This window comes from Bactrocera tryoni, chromosome 4 (assembly GCF_016617805.1).
Source record: "Bactrocera tryoni isolate S06 chromosome 4, CSIRO_BtryS06_freeze2, whole genome shotgun sequence".
In the NCBI taxonomy this organism is placed as follows: domain Eukaryota; kingdom Metazoa; phylum Arthropoda; class Insecta; order Diptera; family Tephritidae; genus Bactrocera; species Bactrocera tryoni.
The window spans coordinates 27,955,997-27,980,687 of NC_052502.1; the positions used below are offsets into that span (position 1 = coordinate 27,955,997).

The 24,691-nt window shown below is 35.7% G+C and overlaps 1 protein-coding gene across 1 annotated transcript in view; it reads right to left on the reverse strand.

The window, feature by feature from the left end:
• LOC120774068 (T-box transcription factor TBX1) overlaps positions 1-14,988 on the reverse strand; it is a 20,116-nt gene extending 5,128 nt beyond the window's left edge. The window contains exons 1-5 of the mRNA XM_040103374.1: positions 14,499-14,988; positions 7,357-7,646; positions 7,058-7,287; positions 6,817-6,973; positions 3,897-4,058 (exon numbers count right to left, since the gene is read on the reverse strand). Coding sequence (XP_039959308.1) covers positions 3,897-4,058; positions 6,817-6,973; positions 7,058-7,287; positions 7,357-7,646; positions 14,499-14,694 — 1,035 coding nt within the window. The 5' untranslated portion in view covers positions 14,695-14,988. The remainder of the gene's footprint in view (positions 1-3,896; positions 4,059-6,816; positions 6,974-7,057; positions 7,288-7,356; positions 7,647-14,498) is intronic.
• Positions 14,989-24,691: the final 9,703 nt, after the last annotated feature.

Here is a 24,691-nt window from a genome sequence, read left to right on the forward strand (position 1 = left end):
CACTTGAATGGGATTTTCCAACCACTTTTTCCAATTTCACGTAGATTTATTTTTCTAAATATAATTTAATTATTAGTTTTCCTTTTCGTATATTTCTTTACCGACCCATTTGCAGCCAACTAAGTCACTTTTAAAGATAAAATGACAATAAAACCTTCGACACCATTTCAATATTATAATTGTTTACAATCAACCGTTATGGAATGCAACAACTTTAACCGTTCAGTGAATAAACAATTAGGCTGTACTGTGTGTATATGGCTTTCTTGATGCGTTTTGGGGTTTTCTCTTTCGCAGCGACAATGCACCAAAGCATAGGGAATTGAATTTAACTGCAGAGTTAAAGATAATGCATCACAATTCACGAATGTTTGATTATCTATTTAGCAAAAAATCAGTCGAATGAACTAGAAATGTATGTGCGAACATGTTTGAACAAGAATAAGAGGTGCCTGCCGCTTTATTGATTACTGTATTTTGTAGCAAAATCAACACGTTTTTTGTTTATTAATTGCACTAAATAAACGGTTTTTCCTGGGTACACGACTATGAAATCCGCCATCTCTTAAATACTTTCGTAATAGTTTGACGCACTGAAGCAATATCGGAGTTTTCCAAGATTTTCGCAATTTTATTAGTTTTAAAATCTGCATTTTTCCTGAACTTCTGCCACAATTTTACGCTTTGCTCGTGATGAAAGCTTAGGCGGGCGACCACTCCTCGGCTTGCTTTGTACACTTTTCGTTATATTATAATTTCGAATTATTGTTTGAACGGTTAACTTTGGACGTCCTATCAGTTTTCCTTTATCTCACGTAAAGATTTTTATCTTTATGATAATTTATAACCAGTTGTCGCACTTCCTCAACACTAATTTCTTTTTACTCATTTTAAAAGCCAATACTCACATTGAAAATATTAAAAGTATGGAAATTCAGCTTATTTTACAAATAACGGTACACTTACAGCATGCTTGAGATAGTTTGCAGCACTGTTGGTATACGGGCCGTACTTATCCAGTACTGTGTTAAGCCATGTGGTATCTTTCTGTGTTTGGAAAACAATTTTTTATGAAATATTTTAATAAATATAGAAAATTAAAAAATTGTCAAAATATCTTATTGCTCTTAATAAGAGTTCGTTTGGTATGTTTTTTGTTTTCCATTGTGCATAGATGACTCAGAATTGCAATTTCGAGGGGTATATGTAGATTTTACTGTGGTGACTGTACATGTCATATTTAATGCTTAAACATAAGTATATATATAAATGCTTAAATAGCTACTTGTCCATTTGTGTTTTAAATTTTTTTTCTTTCAAATCTTTCTATACTAAAATTTCACCTTTTTCAAAATGGTTGAAATGATCAAGTAAGGGTTTAATCTGTAAGTACAGTATTTAGACTATAATTAGTGGAGCTATGGTTCACAGAATCTCAATCATGGGAATAGACTAACAACGGAAGTATTGGCTAATTCTCTATAGCTTCTCTACAATGGCCTAAATGTCAAAGAAATTTTAAACCCATTTCCCACTGCACTTTTTATGAAACATCATAATATAAAATTCCGATCGTTCAGAGCAAAAAATTTCAACTATGACAAGTCTTATGTCTAGAACCTAATAGGGAATGAATTTCACCTTCACTTTGTCGTGTTTATCCGCTGCTGTCCGCGATGAAAATAGCTAAACGGCTAGACAGCGATGTCAAAAGTGCATGTGTAAAAACGTTTACATACATTGAAATTTTTCGAGGAAAGTTGAAATATTGGTAAAGTTACCACAACGAAAATGAGCACGAAAGCTCTGTTACGGAGGAGAAAACCTTAAAAATTTAAATATCTAAACCGCATCTGTTCTAGTGATTCAACGCTTGAAACCAACCTTTTTGACATTAGGTTGGTGGGACTATCCTTAATTATTATTACAGCAGCTGTTTAAATCGGTACACCTCAGTAGTGCGGTGCGATTTTTAAAGTGGATAAAAATACCAAACAAAGAATTTGTCTACAATTATGTATTTCGTGTGCGGAATCATTCCGAATGTTGGAAAAGGCTTACGGTGATTCAGTTTTATCAAAAACAGAAGCCTACGAGTGGTACAAAGCCTTCAAAGACGGTCGAAAGATCGTTGAAACATGCCTCGTTCTGGACGATCTTCAACCTCTTCAATTGATGAAAATATGAAAAAAGTGAAGGAATGGTTAGAGAGAGCTCAACATCTCTGGCGAGTTCGTTCGAATGATTTTGGTGGATATTTTGGGTATGAAACGCGTTCTTGCTAGACACTTTTCGATAAAGCTGAACTTTTTTCGAAAAGAGTACCGTAGACAAGTCACTTTGGACATGCTTGATCATGCGAATTCCGATCCCACATTCATGGAAAGAATGATAACGGCCGATGAGATGTGGGTTTATAAGTTTAACATGCAAACAAGGGAAAAAACGAGCTGAAACTAAAGAAAGCACCCCAAAGCCGCTCAAAAATCAAGGTGATGTTAATTTTTTTCGATATGCGTGGCTTGTTGCATCATGAATATATTCCGGGGACAGGCGGTCAATAAGGAGTTCTATTTGGCCGTATTGAGGCGTTTACGTGAGAACATCCGTCGAAAAGGCCGGAATTGTGGAACAGCCGTTTTCAGTCGATCCTAGAGATAAAACAAAAATGGCTGAAGGAGAAAAAGTGCTTAATAAAAGTCTTTCGAGGACTGGAAAAGTCGTTGGCATAAGTATATTACATCTAATGGGGTTTACTTTGTATGTGACAAAATAAATATTGAAGAATAATTAAATATTTTGAATTTTATTTACAATTTCCGGGTACTTTTTTGTCACGATGTATATAAATAATCAGCGTGACTAACTCAGTCGATTTACCCTTGTTGGTCTCTCTGTCCGTCTGTCTGTCTGTATATAGGCGAACTAGTACCTCAATTATTAATCTGTTTTTTTGTTATTCAAAATTTGTAAAACATGGTCACTTTACCCTTTTTTATTCAAAATTTGTAAAACATGGTCACTTTACCCTTTTTTTTATTCAAAATTTGTAAAACATGGTCACTTTACCCTCGTTGCGGCACGTCTTCCCATTATCCAATCGCCAAAATTTTTTGCAGAACATAATATTATACTCTAATGCAACTTTTGGGGGGTGTGATGCCCTGTACGCTATATTTTTTTTTCTCCCGTATAGCTAAGGTGCACCCTAATGTAAAGGCAAACGATACCTAATTGAGAACGAGTGATTGGTTGTCTTAAAAATTCCTAGTCGTTTATACATATGTACATACTTACATACAATAAACTTGAGTGGTGTATACAAATCTGTATAAATGTAGCTCAACCTAGACAAATGTGCGTATTTCAAATTATCGAAATAATGATTGCAATAAATTATTTCGTGCAATAAGTAAGGCAAATAGTAAAAAAAATTAGCAAAAGGCAACAACATATGTAGAAATAGGAATAATTATTGTACAAATGGCTAAAACATATGTTGCCAATGGATTCCGATTGTGCCTCGCAGCGCGTAAAAGTATGCAGACATACGAATATAAAATTTGAGTACTTGAAGGAATTCCAATATCTTGGAATAAATAGGCAAGAAATTTGATGAAAATATTTCTGCGTATTCCACATGCAAACACATAAAAGCGCTATAGAATCACTCAAAACTACTTTGCTTCAGAATCTGCTCTAACTTTGAGGCATTTATTAAATTTATTCCGACGATGAACTGAAATTGGAGGATCATTGCAATACCAGCTATCAACATTCCTTTAGACGTTTCTGGTCATACATTTCAAAAATTTTCTCCAGGAATATGAGATTTCGGTACTTTTTAATGAGATTGTTGCTTATATTTCATACACAAACAATAATTTTGGACTTACACGTTGATTTTGATAGGCAGTGACGGCAGTAAATGATGTCTCCGGGAAGATGAATGTGCGGAAGTGACTCGAATGCTCATTCTCGTCCAATGAATTATTTTTCGGTGGCAGGTAAACGATGTGAAAACGTGGCTGATATCTGTGCATGGAATTTAATATTATCTGAAATTAAAAAAAAAAGATTTTTTAAAAATTTCTTTGTGAGAAGTATTAAATTTAAACTCTTGAAATTTGTATTAATTTTTATGAAAATGTATTTGTAGTAGTATTAGGAAAAATTATAGATCAGTTGTCGGAAATAGTGGTAATTTAGTTTCATTTATTTGTCTAACTCATTGTTGAGAGATCCATCTCTAAGCTAATCGGATAGAGTGATTAAATCATCCAATTAGTTAGAACTTTGAACTAGGGGAAGATAGGAAGCGTTTATAATTATTTGGTCCAAGGTCACACTATGCTCTTTTAATTTTATTACATATGGAATTTGACGGTTTCAAAGTCAAACCAGATTGACGAGCCTCATATTCGGTGTATGGGTCTAATGAATTGTGTGCTTTGTTTCGCGATATCTTTATAGTTATCATAGTTTTCTATGAGAAGTAGATGAGGCGGTAATGTGCGAAGATGTTAAATCAATATTTAGCCTTACTGCCGAATGGCAACACTATCGCAAGCTAATTTTACTATAGTGTAGCACATTCTCGCGGATTGCTCGAGATGTTCACCGAGTTTGCTTACCAGTGGTTTTTTGAAAACTAAAAAAAAAAAATCGTCGAATCATCTTTTATGTTGGAAGGAAAATCTGAGAGCAAACAAATTACAGTGACTTTTCTGCTTCAATGGCGACCGTCAAATATAGGTTTAACGACCTTCAACTTGTTCGTATGCCAGTTTTTAATGATCAGCACTAAGCAGGTGCCCTGATATCTATCATTCGGGATAACGGGATCAGACCGTCGAAAGAAGATAGACGAGATAACTGACGGTAGACATCTATAAACACCACCGAGTGGTACCGAGAGTAGTGCTTCATAGCAGTTATTTTCCGCAATCCGAAGCGATTTCGGTATTATTTCTGAGATTCACTACATCATTTATAGGCAAAACGGCCTCAGGGATCTAATGTTATATTATTGGGCCGATTAGAAATCAATTTACGGAAAAAAGTGGCCCGATTTGTGTGCGTACGACTTCTTTTTGTTTCAGAGCTTGAAAAAGTCACTCCTTCAAGCGGTTATGGCCGTTACGGAGGCTTACTTTCCATTCATCCATAAAACGTATTTATTAGACGGGTTAAAGAAGTTGAAGCATCACTGCATCAATTACATATAAAACTAAGAGGATAGAAAGGAGGATTGCTGACAAATAAATAACAAGAATTCCAGAATATGAGCTTTACTTTTGAGAGTCAAATATTTATCCGACCGCTCACTATTTTTTGAAAATAACGGGTTTTTTAAAAGGTACGCTATAAAAGTAGATCGATAGGGGCAGCAATCGACGAAATATATTTCCCGCTTTTTTCACATTTCTCTTCAGTAAGGTTTGCTATTTCATCACGGAAAGATATACGATCCAAAAACGAGTCGAAATTATTCAAATTTACTACCGAAATTCGGAGGCAGTTGCCTCAACTTTACGAGCGCTACAGGCACAGTAAGAAATGTTCCCGTGCCAGTGAGACAAAGAAGTACCCATAGGTCGAGGATTTTGCTACCGCTAGCGCATCAATTGAAGAAGACCCAATTCAGTCTCTCATACATCGTTCACAAGCGAAGCGAAAAGATCTTGGCCTACATCCTTATAAGATCAAATTGAAAAATTCTGAACAAATTACGGTTTGGTGCGGTTTATGGGCTGGCGGTGACTGGGCCGTACTTCTTCCGTGATGATAAAGACCGGCACGTTACTCTGAATGGGAATCGCTACCGCTCAAGGATAACCCAATATTTTTGGCCCGAAATGGATGCTATGGACTTGGACAATATGTGGTTCCAACAGGAACGGCACCACAAGCCACACAGCGAATGTCACAATCGATTTATTGAAAACCAAGTTTGGTAAACGTGTTAACTTACGAAATGGTCCAATTGGCGGCCGCGGTCGTGCGATTTAACGCCGATAGACTATTTCCTGTGGGACTACGCCAGGTCTATGGTCTATGCCAACAACCCAGCGTCAATTGATGTACTTCGTACGAATATCGAACGTGAAATTTCAGCATTCGGCCGATTTATGCTTGAAAACCGTTGAAAATTGGTGCACACCTAATTTATCTCTTATACCGACTTTCTATCAAAGCATATGACTAATCTGTCTGCTATTTTAATTAATTAATATGCAATCTCTTTATAATCCTCCTTTATTTTGAGGATTTACAAACCACTGAAAAATGTAGTGAGTCATACACTGATTGGCACATTCCGGTATAATAATACTGTAATAAATAATTTATCAAAAATTTTCGCAATTTACAATTAAAAGCGAATAGGGAAAATTCAGACCAAATAAATACAAATTGAGAGTGTTAAAAATAAATCAATAAACTATTTAGCTTTCAGCACCCAAGGCGCACTTGAGCGCAAAACAATCAAACAACTGCTATCGACTTCACTAATTTTCCTAAACGATTTTTATTTCCATTACAAACACAATTATTTTCGTATTCTCTCCGCACATTTTTAGCGTGTTTATTTGTTTTCGCGGAATTGTGTGCAAAATTTGTGTGTGTGAATGTGATGGAAATTCCAGTTCACCAAGCGGCAACTATGCGGAAAACAAATGGCTGTCAGCCATTAAATCGTGGCGGCCGAATGTGTACGACTCATGCAACAGCAGGCGTATAAATCTTTCAAGCTTACTCAAGAAATATTTACAAATTTACATGCGTGTGTATGTTTGTATGTAGCTTGGCACTTACATGTCCATTTTCGTCCAGTTGATTATTGGTCAATTTGAGTTTGTCAAATAAAATGATTTGCTTCATCCAATTAGCACCAGGCGCTGGCGAATCGGGGTGCACGTGTATGCGTGGCGGGGAGATGGGGTCCGCTTTGCCAGCGACTACCCAACTTGAACTGTAATTAAATGAAACAAATATTTATTATTAGCATTTATGCCACGTAAGTCATCTTCTTTAGATCTTTCAAGGCTATACTCACTTGTGGAATGCATAGCGATAGCGTTTGTCGTCGACTGGCACAAAGTCCATCATCATTATATAGGTCGCTTGCGGATCTAGCCCACCGATGCGCACCTGAAATGTTGGAAACATTCGTCGGCCTGTCTTTGTGACAATCATCTCAGTGCCTTGCTCATGGAATTTATCCCACAAAGCCTTCGTCTCCAGTACCACCACGGCCTGTGCTAACGTAGGATGCATTGGTTCTTCCTGTTTGGGATTGAAATTGAAAACTTACTTGATTGTTTCACACATTGTTGTAGCTTAGTCGGCACTTACACTTTTGCTATTATTGTTGTTGTTATTTGTTGTCGCTTCCTTTTTGTTGCTTTTATATTTTTTGCCTTGTGTTGTAATACTGCTGTTGCCATTGTCGTTGCTATTGCTATAACTGGTGTTGTTATTATTGTTGTTGCTGCTGCTGTCTGAACAACTGCTGCCCGTGTTGCTGCTAATACTATTGCCACCACTACTATTATTGCTCTGCGTCTCTAAATCTGTCATTTTGGCATCGATGTGCTCCAGCGGTTTATATGAACTGCGATCTTTGCCAGCGGTTTGTATGCAGGCTGGTTTCGAATAGAAAATATTTTTATCTGTCGTAATTATTTTACTAAATTTTTAGTGTGAATTTAATTTACTTTTCTACTTAAATTAAAATTGTTTTTTTTTTTTTTAACATTGTAAACAATATTTAAAATGATTATGTAAACGTTTTGTTTCTATACTGTCTATAAATCTGTGCTAAGATATTAGATTAGTGCAAGTTCTCTTATTCCAACGTAAAGTCTTTAATCTCATCAAGAGTATCACTACCTTTACATCCCATTATCCAGTAATAAATTAAAGAAATCAAACTTTTTTCGAGGAAGTTTTCTACGATTACACATAATATACTGGCCATTACATCCAAAAATTTACTTTAAAATTGTATTTCGTTCGAATTCGTTCGTTTTTTATGTTATTTAATGCAAAATATTGGGCACGTATTTTTTTATATCGGCTCAATATGAAGATTATCTTTTATATTTCACTCAGAATTTAATGTTCTACAATGTTCTAATAGTATGGTTGCCGAATGGCCAGTTTTCCCAAAAAAAGGCTTGGAAGTGTTTCGTGCGCGAACATCTTTTATTGGATATGGCTCATCTGGACAATCGACTACTGTTTAATCCACGATTCGTCAATTGTCACGATGTCATAGATTTTTTTTAATTTTCTCGACTAATCGTCACGATCTTTTTTTGAGCAATTGGTAAATTATGTGGGATCCAATATGGACATTGAGAGTGTGCTGCCTCCACTAATAGTTGTCTCATTCTCATGATTGATCACATGACGTTCTTGCAATATCAGTTTGCGCACAGAATCAATAGTTCCCGTGGTGATTTGCGACCTCGATTAAATTCACCATATTATCGATAAACTCTGATTATTTTGGGCAATATGAATATTTTAAGTTACTGTAAATAACATAAATAGCGCTCGTTTTGAGTATGTACTATAGCATCAAAAATGCCAACTGTACGATCAAGTTGTAAGTCGTCAGATTGCAACACCAGGAAAAAATACTAAATAACCTAAATATAAAAGCAACCTTCGTACGAGAATATAACTGATAATATAGATGTTATGGAAATTTTTAGCATTGGAGAGATCTCAAGTCGGTACATCTCAGTAGTACGTTACGATGTTTTAAATGGATAAAATATCGAACGAAACATTTGTCTAAAATTTTGTATTTCTAAATAAATTTCGTGTGCGGAATTGTTGCGAATGTTGGGAAAGGCTTACGGTGATTTAGTTTTATCAAAAACACAAGCCTACGAGTGGTACAAAGCCAAAGCCAAACTGTTCAAGTGATGAAAATATTAAAAAGTGAAAGATATTGTGCTTGAAAATTGTCAAGCAAGTGTTAGAGAGATGGCAAGAGAGCTCGACATCTTTCGCGGAAAAATCGTGGGCATAAGTGTAATATATCTGGGGGGATTGCTTTAAAGGTGACAAAATATTGATATTTTATTTACAATTTCCGGGTACTTTTTGTAACAATGTATAGTCTCTATCTCTGATTTTTTTCCTATTCTATTTTTGGGAACCAGGATAAGAATAGTTTTAAAAGACATGAAACAGTGACTTATTTTTGCTCTACATAGATGTCGATATACTTTTTAGGATCCTAAGATTTCTTGTACTAAGTGCTTTCAAGGTTCTTAAAAAATAAATACGTGTGTATGTATGTATGTACATATATATACATATAGGTATCTGCCCTTTTTTACTCTAAGACAATGATTTCTTTTTTATGTTTGACAGAAAAACAATTAGCTGTGCCAAGTGCTAATTGATTTTCGAATTCATTAATCTCGATTTAAAAATAAAAGTATCGGAAAAACGACGCCAAGTAAATGCGACAAAATGACACCAACATTGGCGCAAACAGAACCAACTGTTATAACGGCGATGTAAATATTTATGTTGCTATTCGTCGTGCACGAGGAACATTGTAAAATAAGGACAATCGGGGAATACATTCCTATGTCGTGTGCGAGACAATTAATGGTTTGGCGACCTGTTACGGTACAGAGGTCAGCGTGTGGGGCTTTCCCACTTTATACATAGACAGAGTTGTTTAGTGAAGATCGAAGCGCTTGTAAGCAAGTCAACTGTGTGTAGAGGAAAAATGCATACATAGATTTATACAAATTTATATGTATGCATGAGTATATGTATATTTCCTAGAAAACTTTCCGTTGATTATTATTTTTTAACTGAAAAGTGTATCGTATTTTTTCAAATATTTTAGTTGCATTTTGATTGATATCTGAAAAATATGTAGCGTCATATTTTTTTACTATATCTTCAAATAATGGGGCAAACCAACCCACATGTAGAAATAAAGCCACTTCAAATACATAAAACTTTGGCACAAGTGTGTCAATCGTCGCCTTTCACATCTTTACTCTGCGCGACGGCGTCGATCACTGGCTATACACATACTATGTATGTATATATAGAGCTATAGCCGTTCACAAAACAAACGAGTGCCCCATACGATAATTAGATTTGCGAAAATCACTCCAATTCATCATATGCCACCTTCATTCGTCTGCATCCCCCTTCTCGGTTTCGATGCAATACTTTCTCGTGTATCACCGCTGCGAGCTATGAAAAACCTACGAACGACTATAGCACAACTTGTGAGTGTACCACCTTCGCGTCACTTGTTTTCTGCCTCTAATTTGTCGTATTTATGGGCGACAAATCAGACATTCAACATGTTGATGTCTTCTTTAACAATCGAGATCACACATGCCAAATTATACTTTTATAGTTCGACTCTACACAAAGTTGTGCGTGTGTGTGTGCTTGATCGTCCTCCTTTAAATTTTATACGTTCGTACCGCTTAAAGTGATATAAATCAGGGAAATATATTACAAACGTAAACATAAACATTCGCTCTGATGCTGGCAATTTATGTTGAACATTGCAAAACATTTTTAAAAAATGATTTATGTATTTAATTGTAGCGCAGCAGAAAGTGAAATTCCAACAACAAAAAGGGCTGGTAGAGTCGGCACCATAGCCACCATTGGTGTAAAATTTTTGTTTGATTGTCTATCGGTAGTAGCATATTTTTGCATCTGGTGAGTGAGTAAATATGTACAGATTCATCAACAGAAGCTTCAAAAGATCGCGAATTCCTTTCGCTTATCTTTATAAATATGAAAAATGTTTAATAATGAAAAGATGAAATAGCGTATTTACCTGTGGGCAGAAAATAGTAAGACTTTGTAATTTAAATTTCTCGCCCATTCAACGAAATATTTGTGTCTAGGTTGGTATGGCTGTGAGTGACGTATGTGCCAAATGTCACATCAAAATAATCATTGGTGTTTAGTATACGTTTGTCTTTCTGAAGTACATAAAGTGCATTCGGCGATTTTTACGATGAGTAAAATTATTCAATAAAGATGTTCCATTAAATTTTGTGTGCGGAATTAAATTTCTAGTGCCGAAATGTTCAAAATGTTGGAAAAGGGGTCGAAAACGCGTTGATGACGAACCACGTTCAGGACGACCATCAACTGATGATCAACACATGGTGCTTGAGAATCGACGACTAACAGTCAGAGATTTTACTGACATCTTTGGAATATCGGAAGGATTAGTGAAAACCATTTTGAAAGATGATTTGAGGCTAAAAAAAGTGAAAGTACGATTGGTTCCAAAATAACTTTGTTTTTTTTTTTTCGAAGAAGCGCGCCGCGTTAACGTCTGTGAAACAATGCTTTCCCACTACCAGGATGTCATGAAACGTATTAGAATTGGCGATGAGTTTTGGACCTACGCTTGCGACCCGGAAACAGACGAACAATCGGCCGAATAACGTGGCAAAAGTTATGTTGACAGTTTTCTTCGAGTATCGAGTTGGGGTGCACCCCGAATTTCTTCTGACCGACCAACTGTTTGAGTGTTATGCGTCGTTTGCGCAAAGCTATTCGTAAAAAGAGCACGAAAATGCATCGTCGCATACTGCATTGATTCTTCGTGAGTTTTTCGACAAATTTTCATCCAATATCGTGCTGACTTCTGGCTATTCAGCAAACTCAAACGATCGCTCCGGGGAAACTTTGGGAGAGACGACATAGATTTCGAAGAATAAATTAAGAATTTAAAAGTTATGAACAAAGTCTTACTATTTTCTCTACTGAACTGAAATCGCTCCATATGCGGATTTGTACAACCCTCTTAACTCAATACCACTACAGCAAGGGTCTAATAAAATAGCAACACATCATTAAAGCTGATGTAACAAATTTGATCCGTATTAGCCCCTTTAAACTCTCCCCAAAAGAGAGAAAATAATAGCAAGAAAAATAAAGAAATACTGATTTTATAATGGAATGTGTTTCAGTGATCTACTCCATAGATAATACAAATTTAAGTAGCATAACCTCGACTTCTGATCATATTATCTTCAAATATGCGCTCTAAGAATAATTATGCTAAACTAATGTATTTCCGGTCGAGGAGTATTATTTCTATAAAAAAGATGGGTTAGCCATAATCTTAGTGGGAAAGAAATAAAAGGATTTTTAAAAATTTACGCGCACAAAAATTGGCAAATATTTCTAGCTTTTGAGTCGCATTAAGATTACTTAATAATGCAAAAAGGTATTTCATGAACATTTTATTTGAATTTTAATCGGACGCTTCGATTGGCAATTAAAATTCATAGTGGTCCCTTCTAAACAATTTGTTTGGTGAATGCGGTGTTGCTATATCTGCCAAGTTTCATGAATATATCTTGTCAATTGGCTCTGTTGTATGGAACCCTAGTTACCAACTCAATTCTGACAAGTTCAAAAACAATCTTTACCTTTCGTCTTATGGCATTTCCGATGGCATTCTAGGTTAAGTCTTCCTCTATACACTAGTCGTTTAAAACTTATGAATCACTTACGAGTCTTACAGAAATGCTTGGTGTTATATTCTTAGTACAAATCCTGAATGGAACAGTAGTAGTTCATTTCTCTTGTCCGAAGTCGCTTTTCGAAGCAGTTTAAACACTTACTGTTAATTAAATTTTGAACTTTACGAACTATTCCGTCGAATATGTCATGATATGAATTTTCATTCCTGCAGATTTGATTTATCTGTTTTTCTTTTTGAAATTAAAGTAGTAAGAATTGTTTACAACGTATTTTAAAACTTAGCTGTTGAAATTTTTGTAGCTGTAGCTGAGCATTTTTAGATCTCGACGCTTGAAAACTCTCTTGCCTCTCATGATTCTGTTGATTCCGCATGTATCTGGATGCGCCCCTCGAGTGGGTTGGGTGGGAGGACGTAATCGTTGGGTTACACTAATCAATAGAAATTTATTCCATACAAGAACTTGGTTTTAATGAGGATCGATCGACATCTAAAAACTGGGTGACTAGTTTGTGTATACACCGACGGACATGGCTACCATAAATCAACAAACTTGTCACGCTAATCTTATACCTATATTTGTATATATTTATTATAAGGTCTGATCTTACTTCGTGGGTACCAAACCAATTTTATGATCTTTTGAAAGAACTGCAAAGTCGTATCCATCAGATTATTATTACGAAATCGGATGTGGACTTTAGATACCGTGTCCGCTTGGTTTTATTTTAATCTTCAATTACCATTTATGATTGTCCCAAAACCATGAAAGCCTTGGTATACCATAATGTCAACACTTGACACTTCTTACAAATTTTCGTGATAAATATTGTACCAAGGACTCAGGAATTTCGAGTATACATTGGAACAGAAAAGCATCCGGAAATCGTCATTAAATTCCCCGGGTAAATGATAATTCAAAAAATAATTTTTCTAAGTTAGAACACCTTAATTACTACGCCAAATATGAGCGCGATCTGTCAACCAGTTTGTTTAGAGCAGCTGCTTAAGTCAGTACACCTCAGTAGTGCGTTGCCATTTTTACAATGGATAAAAATATCGAACAAAGAATATGTCTCAAATTTTGTATTTCTAACCAAATTTCCTGTGCGGAATTGTTGCGTATGTTGGAAAAAGCTACTTATTCCTACGTGTGGTATAAAGTCTTCAAAGACGATAGAGAGGTCGTTGAAGATATGCCTCGTTCTGGACGACCTTCGCTCTCTTCAATTGAAGAAAATATTAAGAAAGTGAAGAATATCGTGCTTAAGAATCGCCAGGCAACTGTTAGAGAGATGCCAAGAGAGCTTGACATCTCCCGCGTGTCCGTTCGAATTTTGGTGGATATTTTTGGTATGAAACGCATTCTTGCTCGACTTCCCCGATCGATAAAGCTGAATTTTTTCAAAAAAAAGTACGATTGTAACCGAATTTAAAGCCAAAAACGCAATGAATACCATCAGTCAACCACCGCATTCACCAGATTTGGCTACGTGTGATTTCCTTTCGTTCCTTAAACTGAAATTGCTGCTCCGTGGAATTTTTCAGTTGTTCGAAGAGATAAAATAAAATTCCCTGAAGGAGATGAAGGTCATTCCAAAAAGTTCTTAAGAAAAGTGTTTCGAGGACTGGAAAAATCGTAGGCTTAAATGTGTATTACATCTGGTGGGGGTTACTTTGAAAGCGACAAAATAAATATTCATGAATAACTAAATATTTTGTTTACAATTTCCGGGACCTTTTTTGTCACAATGTAAATTTTGTATCATGAACTGAGGAATTTGGAGTATATGTGAATATAAGTATATGTAAAACACCCTTCCATTTAATATGGAATCGACCTGTATGTCGATAAAACTTGCATAATTTATTTTGTTGCGCTAAATATTCTGTTTACTACTTTACTATTTATATCTAAAGTATTCAACATTAGCTTAATAATAAAATATGAACATATATATATTTTTTGTTATCCATCTACTACCTTCGATCTGTTTCATCGGGCTCAGCCCTCCGGTGTATGGGGTTGCCCAATAATCGGTTGTATAGCAACCATAATCTGCAATGTTGGTGCTCAAGCCGCCGTTATCCATAAACGACATTGTGGAAACCATTGCGCTGGCACATTCGTTGGGTCCCATGAAATTCGTAACGGGCCGTCGATAAATAGCCTGATGCATAACAAAGCTAAGGATTTCCAATGTAAAACACGAAAAAATTTGGTTTACGCCAATAGCAGGTCGCACTTGTCAGCTTACACTTTCTAACAATCAATTGCAATTCAATTGTTTTGAACAGAATTTGATAAATCTAATTTGATTTCATTTCAATTGATTTCTTTGAATAATTTTCACACTTAGTTTTTCGCGCACTTGTCAAATTATAACTAAATTTCGATTACTCTACGCCAGTCTGTGGTGCGAATGAAGGTGTATAAAGAACGAAATTGAGAGTACATCATTTCACACAGAAAACACAATAAAAATGTCGAAAACGGAATTTGCCAATTACACTTTGCGTATCATTTTTTTTTTTTTTAATTTTTTTATATTCCTTTTTTTCTTTTTTATCTAAGTTGGTGTACTTTGTTGCACGCGAAATGTCTAAAGGTGTTGAAAAGTTTCGTGATCCCAAAATATCTCGACTATTTATACGGGACGCCAAAATTGATTTAGCGTTTGGTGAACTTGCGGCAATTTATTATTATTTTTATTTTTTTGATGTTAGAAATTCTTCGCACAATTTGTTTGAAATTTGTATGTTAGGTTTCTCTCTGCGTACTGCTATAGAACTCAACAGTCGCAATTAATCTTTATAGGAAATCGAATGCGATCAATCAAATAACACCTCTCACAAACACAAGTTTTGTAGAAATCGCTACAAAGCTAACATATCCATCACACCCGTTTCACACGACCACCGTTGAAGTGTCGATGATTGTTGTGGCACTACCGAGTTGCGAATTGTATCTTGACACTCTTGTTTTCAGCGCGTTCACCTCTTTAGCGCCGCAATTAAACTTTCAACTAGTCACACCAAGTTAAGCGCGAAATGATGGAATCGCTTCGATGGCGTTTCAACAATGTTGAGCCATTCGCTTGACACCATGTCGACGATATGAATTCAAAAGATGCAAGAAAAACATATATACGCGAAACACTAGAAAAAACATTCGAAAGACCTGCGATTAGTTTGCGGCGCGAAACAATTAAATATGTCTACGTGTGGCGGAAGTTCTGTGTCAAATGTCCGGTTTTGCGTAACGAAATTTCCGATTTCACTTTCCGCATTCACAATGCTTTCTGTGTAACGAGTTCTAGCAGAATAACGGCACTATTGATGTAGAGTCAGATTAAAAGGCGCTGCGATGCGCACATCTCGAATGTTTTTCAGCTGCGTTAAATCGACTAAGCGATCTCCAACAGAAGATCTTTACATAAACCAATGATCGCAGTGTTTGCGTTCTCAAATATTGTGTTGCATACTGCCACACACACACACAAGTGTACCCTTGGGTGTCTATTTATATTTACATATGAGATGTGCTCGGTGACGGAGGATCGGTGTGAAGAGGAGCAATCTTACGTTGCCTTTTCGCTTGTTGGAATTGTTTTTAGCGTCTTTTGACTTTTCAACACTTTTCGGTTGGCTAAAATTTCTGAACCAATCAGCGGATCGATATTGCAATTGGTGATTTTCGTTTGCGCCGGCGCTGTTTAGAAACACAGAGAGCGGTAATTTTTAATGAAAAAATAAATTAGGCACAATTGACTCCAAATATGTAGTACTATGCCGTTTTTTTAATTTTGTGTGTTCGAATTATGTGATTAGCATATAGCTAATTAAACTTAGCTTAAAAAAAGTTTTGAAATTTTAAACAGTCTAATGATTTTTGGGATATAAAAGCTGTTAATTTCTAGAAGGTTTAACTTCGCTTTGATATAACTCTTTGTACTCTTTTAGTTCATCATTGTATGTTAATGTGTGAACCAAAATTAAATTTAACCCGTAAATAGGTATCTTCGGTAATAAAGGTCTTCCAAATATTTTTATTTTCGACTGAAATCGGGGATTCTATTTATATATGTACGCTAGCCTGATACAGCTAGCCTTCACAGGTGCATTTCTGTTAGTAACTATTTATGTGTTCCGTTTGTATGGAAGTAATCCGTTCTGAACAAGTTTTTTAGCGATTACATTGTTGCCTTAAAAAATAATCTATACCAAATTTCGTGAATATATCTTGTCAAATGAGCAGCTTCTTGAAGAGAAAATGAATGCAAAATTTTAAAACGATATCTTAAAAACTGAGGGACTAGTTCGTATGTATACAGACAGACAGACGGACAAACAGACAGACAGACGGACATGGCTAAATCGACTCAGCTCAACACACTGATCATTTATATATTTACTTTATAGGGTCTCCGACGCTTCCTTCTGGGTGTTACAAATTTCGTAACAAACTTAATATACCCTGTGCAGGGTATAAAAATGCTGTAAATTGCATCCAATAAGTCATGTTTGTCCAACTTGTTAAAACAAGCTGAGCGGCTGAACATATGACTAATGTTTACGGTCTTGATGGTAGCAGTCAATTGTGAGCAATTTTGGTTTCGCCGATCCCGTTCCAGTAATTTTGATGTCAAAGATGCAACATGTTCTGAAAATCGTCGATTCTGACTGTCCTATAACAGATGCTGTCGATTGCCCAGGTGATAGGCATGGTACAAAAACCAGTTTGATACCATTTCAATAGTGTCGGATACATGGGTGCTCGATTTAACGTAAAAAAACTTGTGAACTGAATTTCCGTCTGCGAATCGGTGCTAAAACGCAACAAAATCGATCCAAGCTCTTAATTTGGATCTGTACTGTTAGTAGTTGAACCCTCTGAAAGAAGTAATCGCCCCGAAGCGGCCAGCTTTAGTCAATAAGAGAAGAATTGTGTTCCATCAGTATGCATTGATAGTGACTCGCCAGAAACGACGGGATCTTTCTTGGGATTTTGTTTATGCATCCATCTTATAGCTGGGACCTGGCACCTGTCTATCGCGAATGATTTTGCTGGTAAAAAACCGATGCACGAGAGGCATGTGAAAATCAACTACCCTAGTTTTTCGCCAATGAGACGAGGATTTCTATGAATGTAGCATTACGAAATTTCCTTCAAAATGACAACAAATTATCGAACAAAACGGTGCTTATTTCACGAAAATCTGATAATCTTAACTATTTTTTATTGTTGAAATAATCTAATCGGTCTGACTTTTTTTTATAAATAAAGACATTCATGAGGAATACAAAATGATTTGTTTATTTTTATTTATTTGGTGTATAATAGTTAAATGAATTGTTGAAATGACACGTAAAAAAAGGTCCAAATTGGAACTAGATATCTGCAAAACTCTTCTTTTGAGAGTGGAAACCGTTTTGAAAAACACCATTCTGAGAAAAACGCGTTTAAAGATTGGAGTCGCTATGTTCCCCATTTCTATTCCCTTTCTACAAGAAACGCTGTAGCGACCGTAATAATTTCAATTTCGATTTCAATATTTATTACAGGGTATACTATCCGATAACGCAACAAAAAAAAGAACGATTTCTCGAAAATTTCACACCAATCCCTTAAGCTGTCTCATCGAACCTCTGTAACCATGATCTCATTAGAATTTTTAGTGAATAAAGTAAAATAAGTATGAAACCATTTAGAAAATAGCATATACGAGTACATAATTTATTTGTTGAATATTTTAAATATTTATTTATTATTATCTTTTTCAGCATTCATAAAAACCTTTATCTGCGTTCCAGGTGAGTCAAACCTTTTATAAATTTTCACTAATTGCATAAACATTTTAGTTAGTTTAAAAAATTAAATCCTTCCACACTTAATTAGTATTACTGCCCATGCATATGTTACTCACTGTACTTTAGCCCGCATCGCTTCTAGCATGAGCACGCAGGCTCTCTCGCGATCTCTCTATTATGCTCTCAAATGCCACTCCGCCCACTAGCTGTTTGAAATGAATCAGAATTTATAACTTGTTATGCTACTATTCGTCACACTGCACAGAGCTTCTTACAGATTTTGCTTCTTAATAGCTCATTTTTAAGGTGCACATGGCCCTTCCATGCTGCTAGTGCAATTGCAAACAATCGAAATTATTGTATTTAGATTATGGCACTGTGTTGCTATAAAATCGAATCACCCCATAGTTTAGACACTAAATTCAGATCTAATTGCAGCAATTGAAATGCCATTTGCATGATCTGGTCGCTACTGCGAGTAGTAAGCAAAAGCAACGCACGATCAAGAAATATTAGAAAGCACTCCTTATACCTGCTCACTGCTGCTACAGGTTCTGCTTTTGGCTATAATTTTCGATTGTGTTCGGTAAACACATTATTCGCTCGCTTGCCGAGTAAACGAATGGCCAATTCACTTCGCTGCGGGTGCTTTGATTATAAAATGGTGTATGTGCGCGTTGGTGGGTACCTGAGCGACCAACAACACCGTGCGAGTCAAGCGATCGCCACAAAGCAATGGCGTAGCAAGGCACTCAGACAATCTGTGGATTCTTAATTACTTTGTTTTTTGTATTGTTGGTTGTTTCTTTTTTGTTGTTGCCTTTTTACCTTCTTTTTGCTGAGCAGTCGTTCATTTTGTTCTTTTGTTTTTGTGTGTTGTTATTTTGTTTGATGCCAAAATTTAATGCAAGCAGCTTTGTTATAGTTGTTATTCTTATCCCCAAGATTTGTATACTCGTTACAAAATAAGTTTCCAACATTTTCTCTGGCGTAAGTTAGTGCTTCTGGCAGAGTAGAGGCACAACAAAAGAAGAAAGAGCAACAAGGTAGTGATCTGGTTTCTGTCATCCACAAAATAATGCAAGTTTGTGATTTTTCTATTAACGTCTGTTTAGCTGTTCTTTATTGTTGCTTGTGGTTCTGGCGTTTGTACCAGACCCTGATGTGCTTCCTTTTGTGTATGTGATTTACCTGAGAGTAGCAATAGAAATTAAATTAACAAATAAAACTACTACATATTCAATACCTCGAAATTTAAGAAATTACAGTCATAGGAATTGTTATAAATACCGAGATACATACATACATATTATTACATACATTATATATTTGATGCGAGAATTGCCTTTTATTCGCCATTACGTCTACCGCTGAATAATTCACAGGTTTATTGTTGTTATTTGAAATACTCAGCTTTTCCTATTCCCTCCCGTTTTTCCTGATGTTTGTAATTTCTTAAATACTCAGAGTATTTGGCTGTTTTTAATCGTCTCGCATCATTTAGTTTTATATTTATTAATAGCCAAGTTTTAATTGCATATTTTAACTGTCAATATGCAGACATAAATTCTTTCTTATAAGCACTTTGCTTTAAAGACTCTCAACGTTTACATACATACATATGTATGTACACACTCGGTTCCGCGTAGTACTTTTGCTTTGAATTATGGTTGCGAAACTCTTCTATTTAAAGCAATTATATTCTGAATATATTGTACCTATATGAAAATAGTAAATTTATTTACTTAATTTTCTTGATAATATTTCTTCAAATATTTATATATAGTACATATATGTATATAAGATATACTATATGTATGTAACTAATGTACTGTTTTTCACCTTAAATAATACAATGCAGATCTTATAATAGAATAACAAATATTTGCTTAAATTGTTATATCTCTTAAAGGGGTTATATTCAGTTAGAAGGCGAAAAAAAGCGAATTTTCCAGAATTTTTTCTGAGAAAACTTTTAAATTTATTGATCCAAAAATTTCTACACATATTACCTATATTTTAAGAATTAGCAATAGTAAAAATATTTATTTGGAAAGGAACTACAACTGATATCCGGAAGCTCCTCTCCAAAAAGACCTTTTGCGGTTACTACTATATCTCTGAACTGATAAATCGATTTCAATCCTCAAAATTAGCCAACAATTGCAGTAACACAACTTTCCATTAAAGCATTCTTTAAGATGCTAATGAATAAGTAATTTTCCCAAGCTTTTTTTATTAAAGAAGTAATAATAGAGTGTCGCTTTAATATTTTAATTTCACGTGAAAAGTAGTTAAAAGAGAACGATGAGAGTAAAACCTTTCAAACGATTTTTACCAGACTTTTAACAGACTTGGAAAAATTCAGACCTGGTGAATTTAGGGTGCGCGAGTCAAATATTTTGTTCTTTATTGATTGTTTATGAAATAAAATTTTAGCTCGCTCTCATACGATTTGACATAACATCAACTCTGAAGAAATAGTGAAAAGTTACCGGTGAAAATCCCAACAGTTTTTATAGTAATAAAAATTTATCAAAGTATTGGTAACAACGGATTCTTACGCATCAGTGACTCCTTAATTATTCATTTTAATAGCCACCACAAATTATACAAACACCTTCGCATACTAAAAATGTTTTCTCAAAAATATACGGCACGATTCTAACTTCAGAGAAGAACTGTAGATACTATAAGGTCTAGTTAATTTTGCATTAATTCTAAGGGTTTATTTAGCATGATTGGAGGCGAATTTTTCAACGTGTAAATCATTCGGCACAGACAGGAACGGATATAAATCACTCGTTGCCCGGTCCAAACTATAAGGTAGATGCATAAGAATCCCCAAACCAAATTAATAATAACACCTAACGATTACCCTCCTCCCGCCCAACCGACGCGATAGGCAATCAGCAAACGAGCGCAATTACGAGTCATAAAAGGCAAACGAGTTTTAAGCGTTGCGATCTTAAGCTGCTCAGCTACAAAAACAAAAATTTCAACAGCCAAAATTAAGAATTAGATTAAAGTAAGTTTATTATTTTTTAACTGTTACTTGTTAAGAGTAGATAAAATAACTTTTTTAATGGTAAAGAGTGAGTCTGTTAGATCGAATGTGCTGGAATGAGAGTTGAAATCGAGACATATACGGTGGAATGGTTCGTTTAACTCAAAAATTTGTTCTAGAAAATTTTAAAAGTAAAGGTCTAACCGGCTGGAAGAGTGAGCGGGAACGTTAAAATTAATATCAGAGACATGGACTACAGACTGACCTATTCCGAAGTTTTAAAAGAAATAATATACCAAGTATTTTCCTACGAGAGTAGTGAGATTTATAAGTTTTAAATGGTTAGTATAAGGGAAAAGATTTAACCTGGAATCCCAACTCAAATGATTTAAGGCAAAAAGTAAAAATTAAAAAAACGGACTCGTAACTTCTTTGTAAATCCAGTAGATTCTGGTTTGCCATTATCGATGAATGTGCCCTGGAGTTAGTCTGGTTGAACACTTGGCTGGCCGCTTTCTGTTTGCTTCTTCACGTATCCTAATCTATAACTCAAAGTAGATAATTTCTTGCCAATCCCACACCGTCAATTCTATTTGCCCACCATTTGCGCCGACTTACACCGACTCGAACACGACCATTTTTAATTGTCGTTGTCATAAGCAAGATTCGGTCCATGATATTTTTTTCGTTAATTCGTGAGATATCTATACATCTTTTTGCATCTAGCTTTATTTAAATTGTCCCAAACTGTTTTTAGTGCAATGTTGCCTAGAAGTGCAATCAGAACAGTACTTACATAACGGTCGGACTCAACAATTCCCATTGATGGTGCATCTTTAACATCAAAATTACCAGAACGGAATCGATGTAATCAAAACTGCTCGTTATTAGCTGCCGCAGTATCAGGACCATAAACACTATACAAATTTCAGCGCCTTGTGCTGCGTTTTCGCCTTTATCAGGTTTTCCTGCAGCCTTAAGATCTGAATCAATATATCGATGGTGGTGAATATTGTTCATTTATTTACCATAGTTTCAGTTGAATCTGATATAATTGATAACAAAATTGGTTGTCAAAAATCTTCTGAGCTTGAGCAGAAATAGTACGAATGTCTCTTAGCATTTTAGTTCAAGAAGAACTTCGGCACCTAGTTGCTTTAATCGGAGATGACCAAATCTATAACGAATATGTAACAGCTCATGCTTTTTCAAGAATTTTCTTTATAGTGATGCATCAGGATTCCATGTACTCGCATGCAAGCCGAGCTAAGGTTTCAAAAAAAATTAGTTCTTCAAACTGCAACCGTTTCCATACAACCCCAAGCTGAATTCCTTCATTATACATAAAAATTAAATTATATTATGTTTTATTATGTTGGAATTATTTATTTTCCTGTTGTTCTAAAATAATGCGCAAAAATAAAACAAAAGTGCACATTTTACTCTAATTTGCAACGGAAGCGTCCATAAGTTCTGCAACTTTTATTTACCATATGTTCATACTCACTTATGGGCCCATAACTCAGTAATGCATACAATGTAAAACAATTTCTTCTACTCTCTTATTTTCAAAGCATTTCAATTGCTCACAATTACGTTAGGACAAGGCATCCCTCCTTCGCGTCAGTGGTACAAATTATTGCGATTTTCGGAAATTTAAGTGCATTTAGTGCATAAATATTTTTCACAACTCGTATAAACTCCAATATAAGTTCAATAAAGTGGCAGCAACGCAAAAGCGTTGACACATTTATGTAGCGCACATAAAGGCGCCCTTCCGGTACTTCTGTACCATACACATATGTATGTATGTGTATGCATAATGAAACCGAGTATGAGACGCACTTATTAGGGTGGTCGAACACTTTTGTGCTAAAATTTGTGTAGTATGCTTGAGGTGGGTTTTTTTTATGCCCTTATATACATATGTACGTTTCGAAAAATACTGGAAAGAGTGACACCGCTTATGCGGTTATGGCCGTGTTTACAACAGCGCGTCGTCCTTTCTTTTCATTATTTGGCGCCAATTGGAGGTTCCAAGTGTAGAAAGGTCTTTCTCTGGTCTTTATAACGAAGTGGAGGTCTTCCTCTGCTTCTCTCGACGACAGGACCTAGCCAGCGTAGCCGCTGTATCCTCATTCGCTGAACTATGTCAGTGTTCTTATATCTCGTACAGTACATCGTTCCATCGACTGCGGTATTCGCCGTTGTCAATGCGAACCAAAAATCTTCCGTAGAATCGTTCTCTCGAAAACTCGTAACGTCACCTCATCAGATTTTGTAATGGACCATGCACCAAGCAGCAGAACGGAGATGATGAGTGACTTGTAGAATTTGGTCTTTGTTCGTCGTAAGAGGACTTTACTTCTCAATTGTCTACTCAGTCTGAAGTGACACCTGTTGGCAAGAGTTATTCTATGTTGGATTTCGTGGCTAACGTTGTTGTTGATATACTGGTTCCAAGATAGACAAGATATAAACTTCAACGTTATGACAGTAACGTGGGAGCGAAGTCTCTTGCCCTCGTTCACTATCAGACCCATTTGCTTCGCTTCATTGTCCAAACTGAAGAAAGCAGAACTAACGGCGCGGTTGTTGTGGCCAATGATATGGACGTCATCGACGTACGCCAGCAGTTGTACAGTCTTCTAGAAGATTGTATCTTCTCTATTCAGCTCGAATTATTTTTTTCAACAGAAGGTTGAAGAAATTGGACGATAGTGAGTCATCTTGTCTGAAACAGACCCGACGACCTGTTGTTGTGCCAACGAAGAAGAATATACTATATATGGTATATTGCATTCTATGGCTCCGCTGGGGAGCAAAGCGCCACATAAGTCTGATTTCCTCCAATGCACCCTAGACATTTTGAGCTTCCCTACCGACCTGCAAAATATTGTTGATATCGGTGTGGTGGATTTGTCAAATACATCTTATTTTCTTATTTCGTTATTCAGTTTAATTATTTGAAAATTAAAAAAAAAATGTTCTCATTGTATTTTTCACTTATTGCATCTATATTTTACCCAGTTTGAAACAATCGAACGTTAGTATTCTTAAACCACAAAAATTGAACCACCCTAGTGCATACATACATACGTACGAAAATTTGTTCACTTATGCACTACTTATGCACATGATTCCCTATAACATTACCAATGTTGATGGAGCTGTAAAACGCCAAGCATTTTTTCCCAGCAAGCGAAGGCAAAATGAAGGGAAGAGTCAACCATTTGAGGCAGCATTTTGCACGGCGAGATCGTTTTGATCACACTTCATAAAATTAATAGTAATTTTCATATGCTTTGTGCCACAAACTTAAATAAATATGTGCACATATGGGCTAGATTTGACTGCCA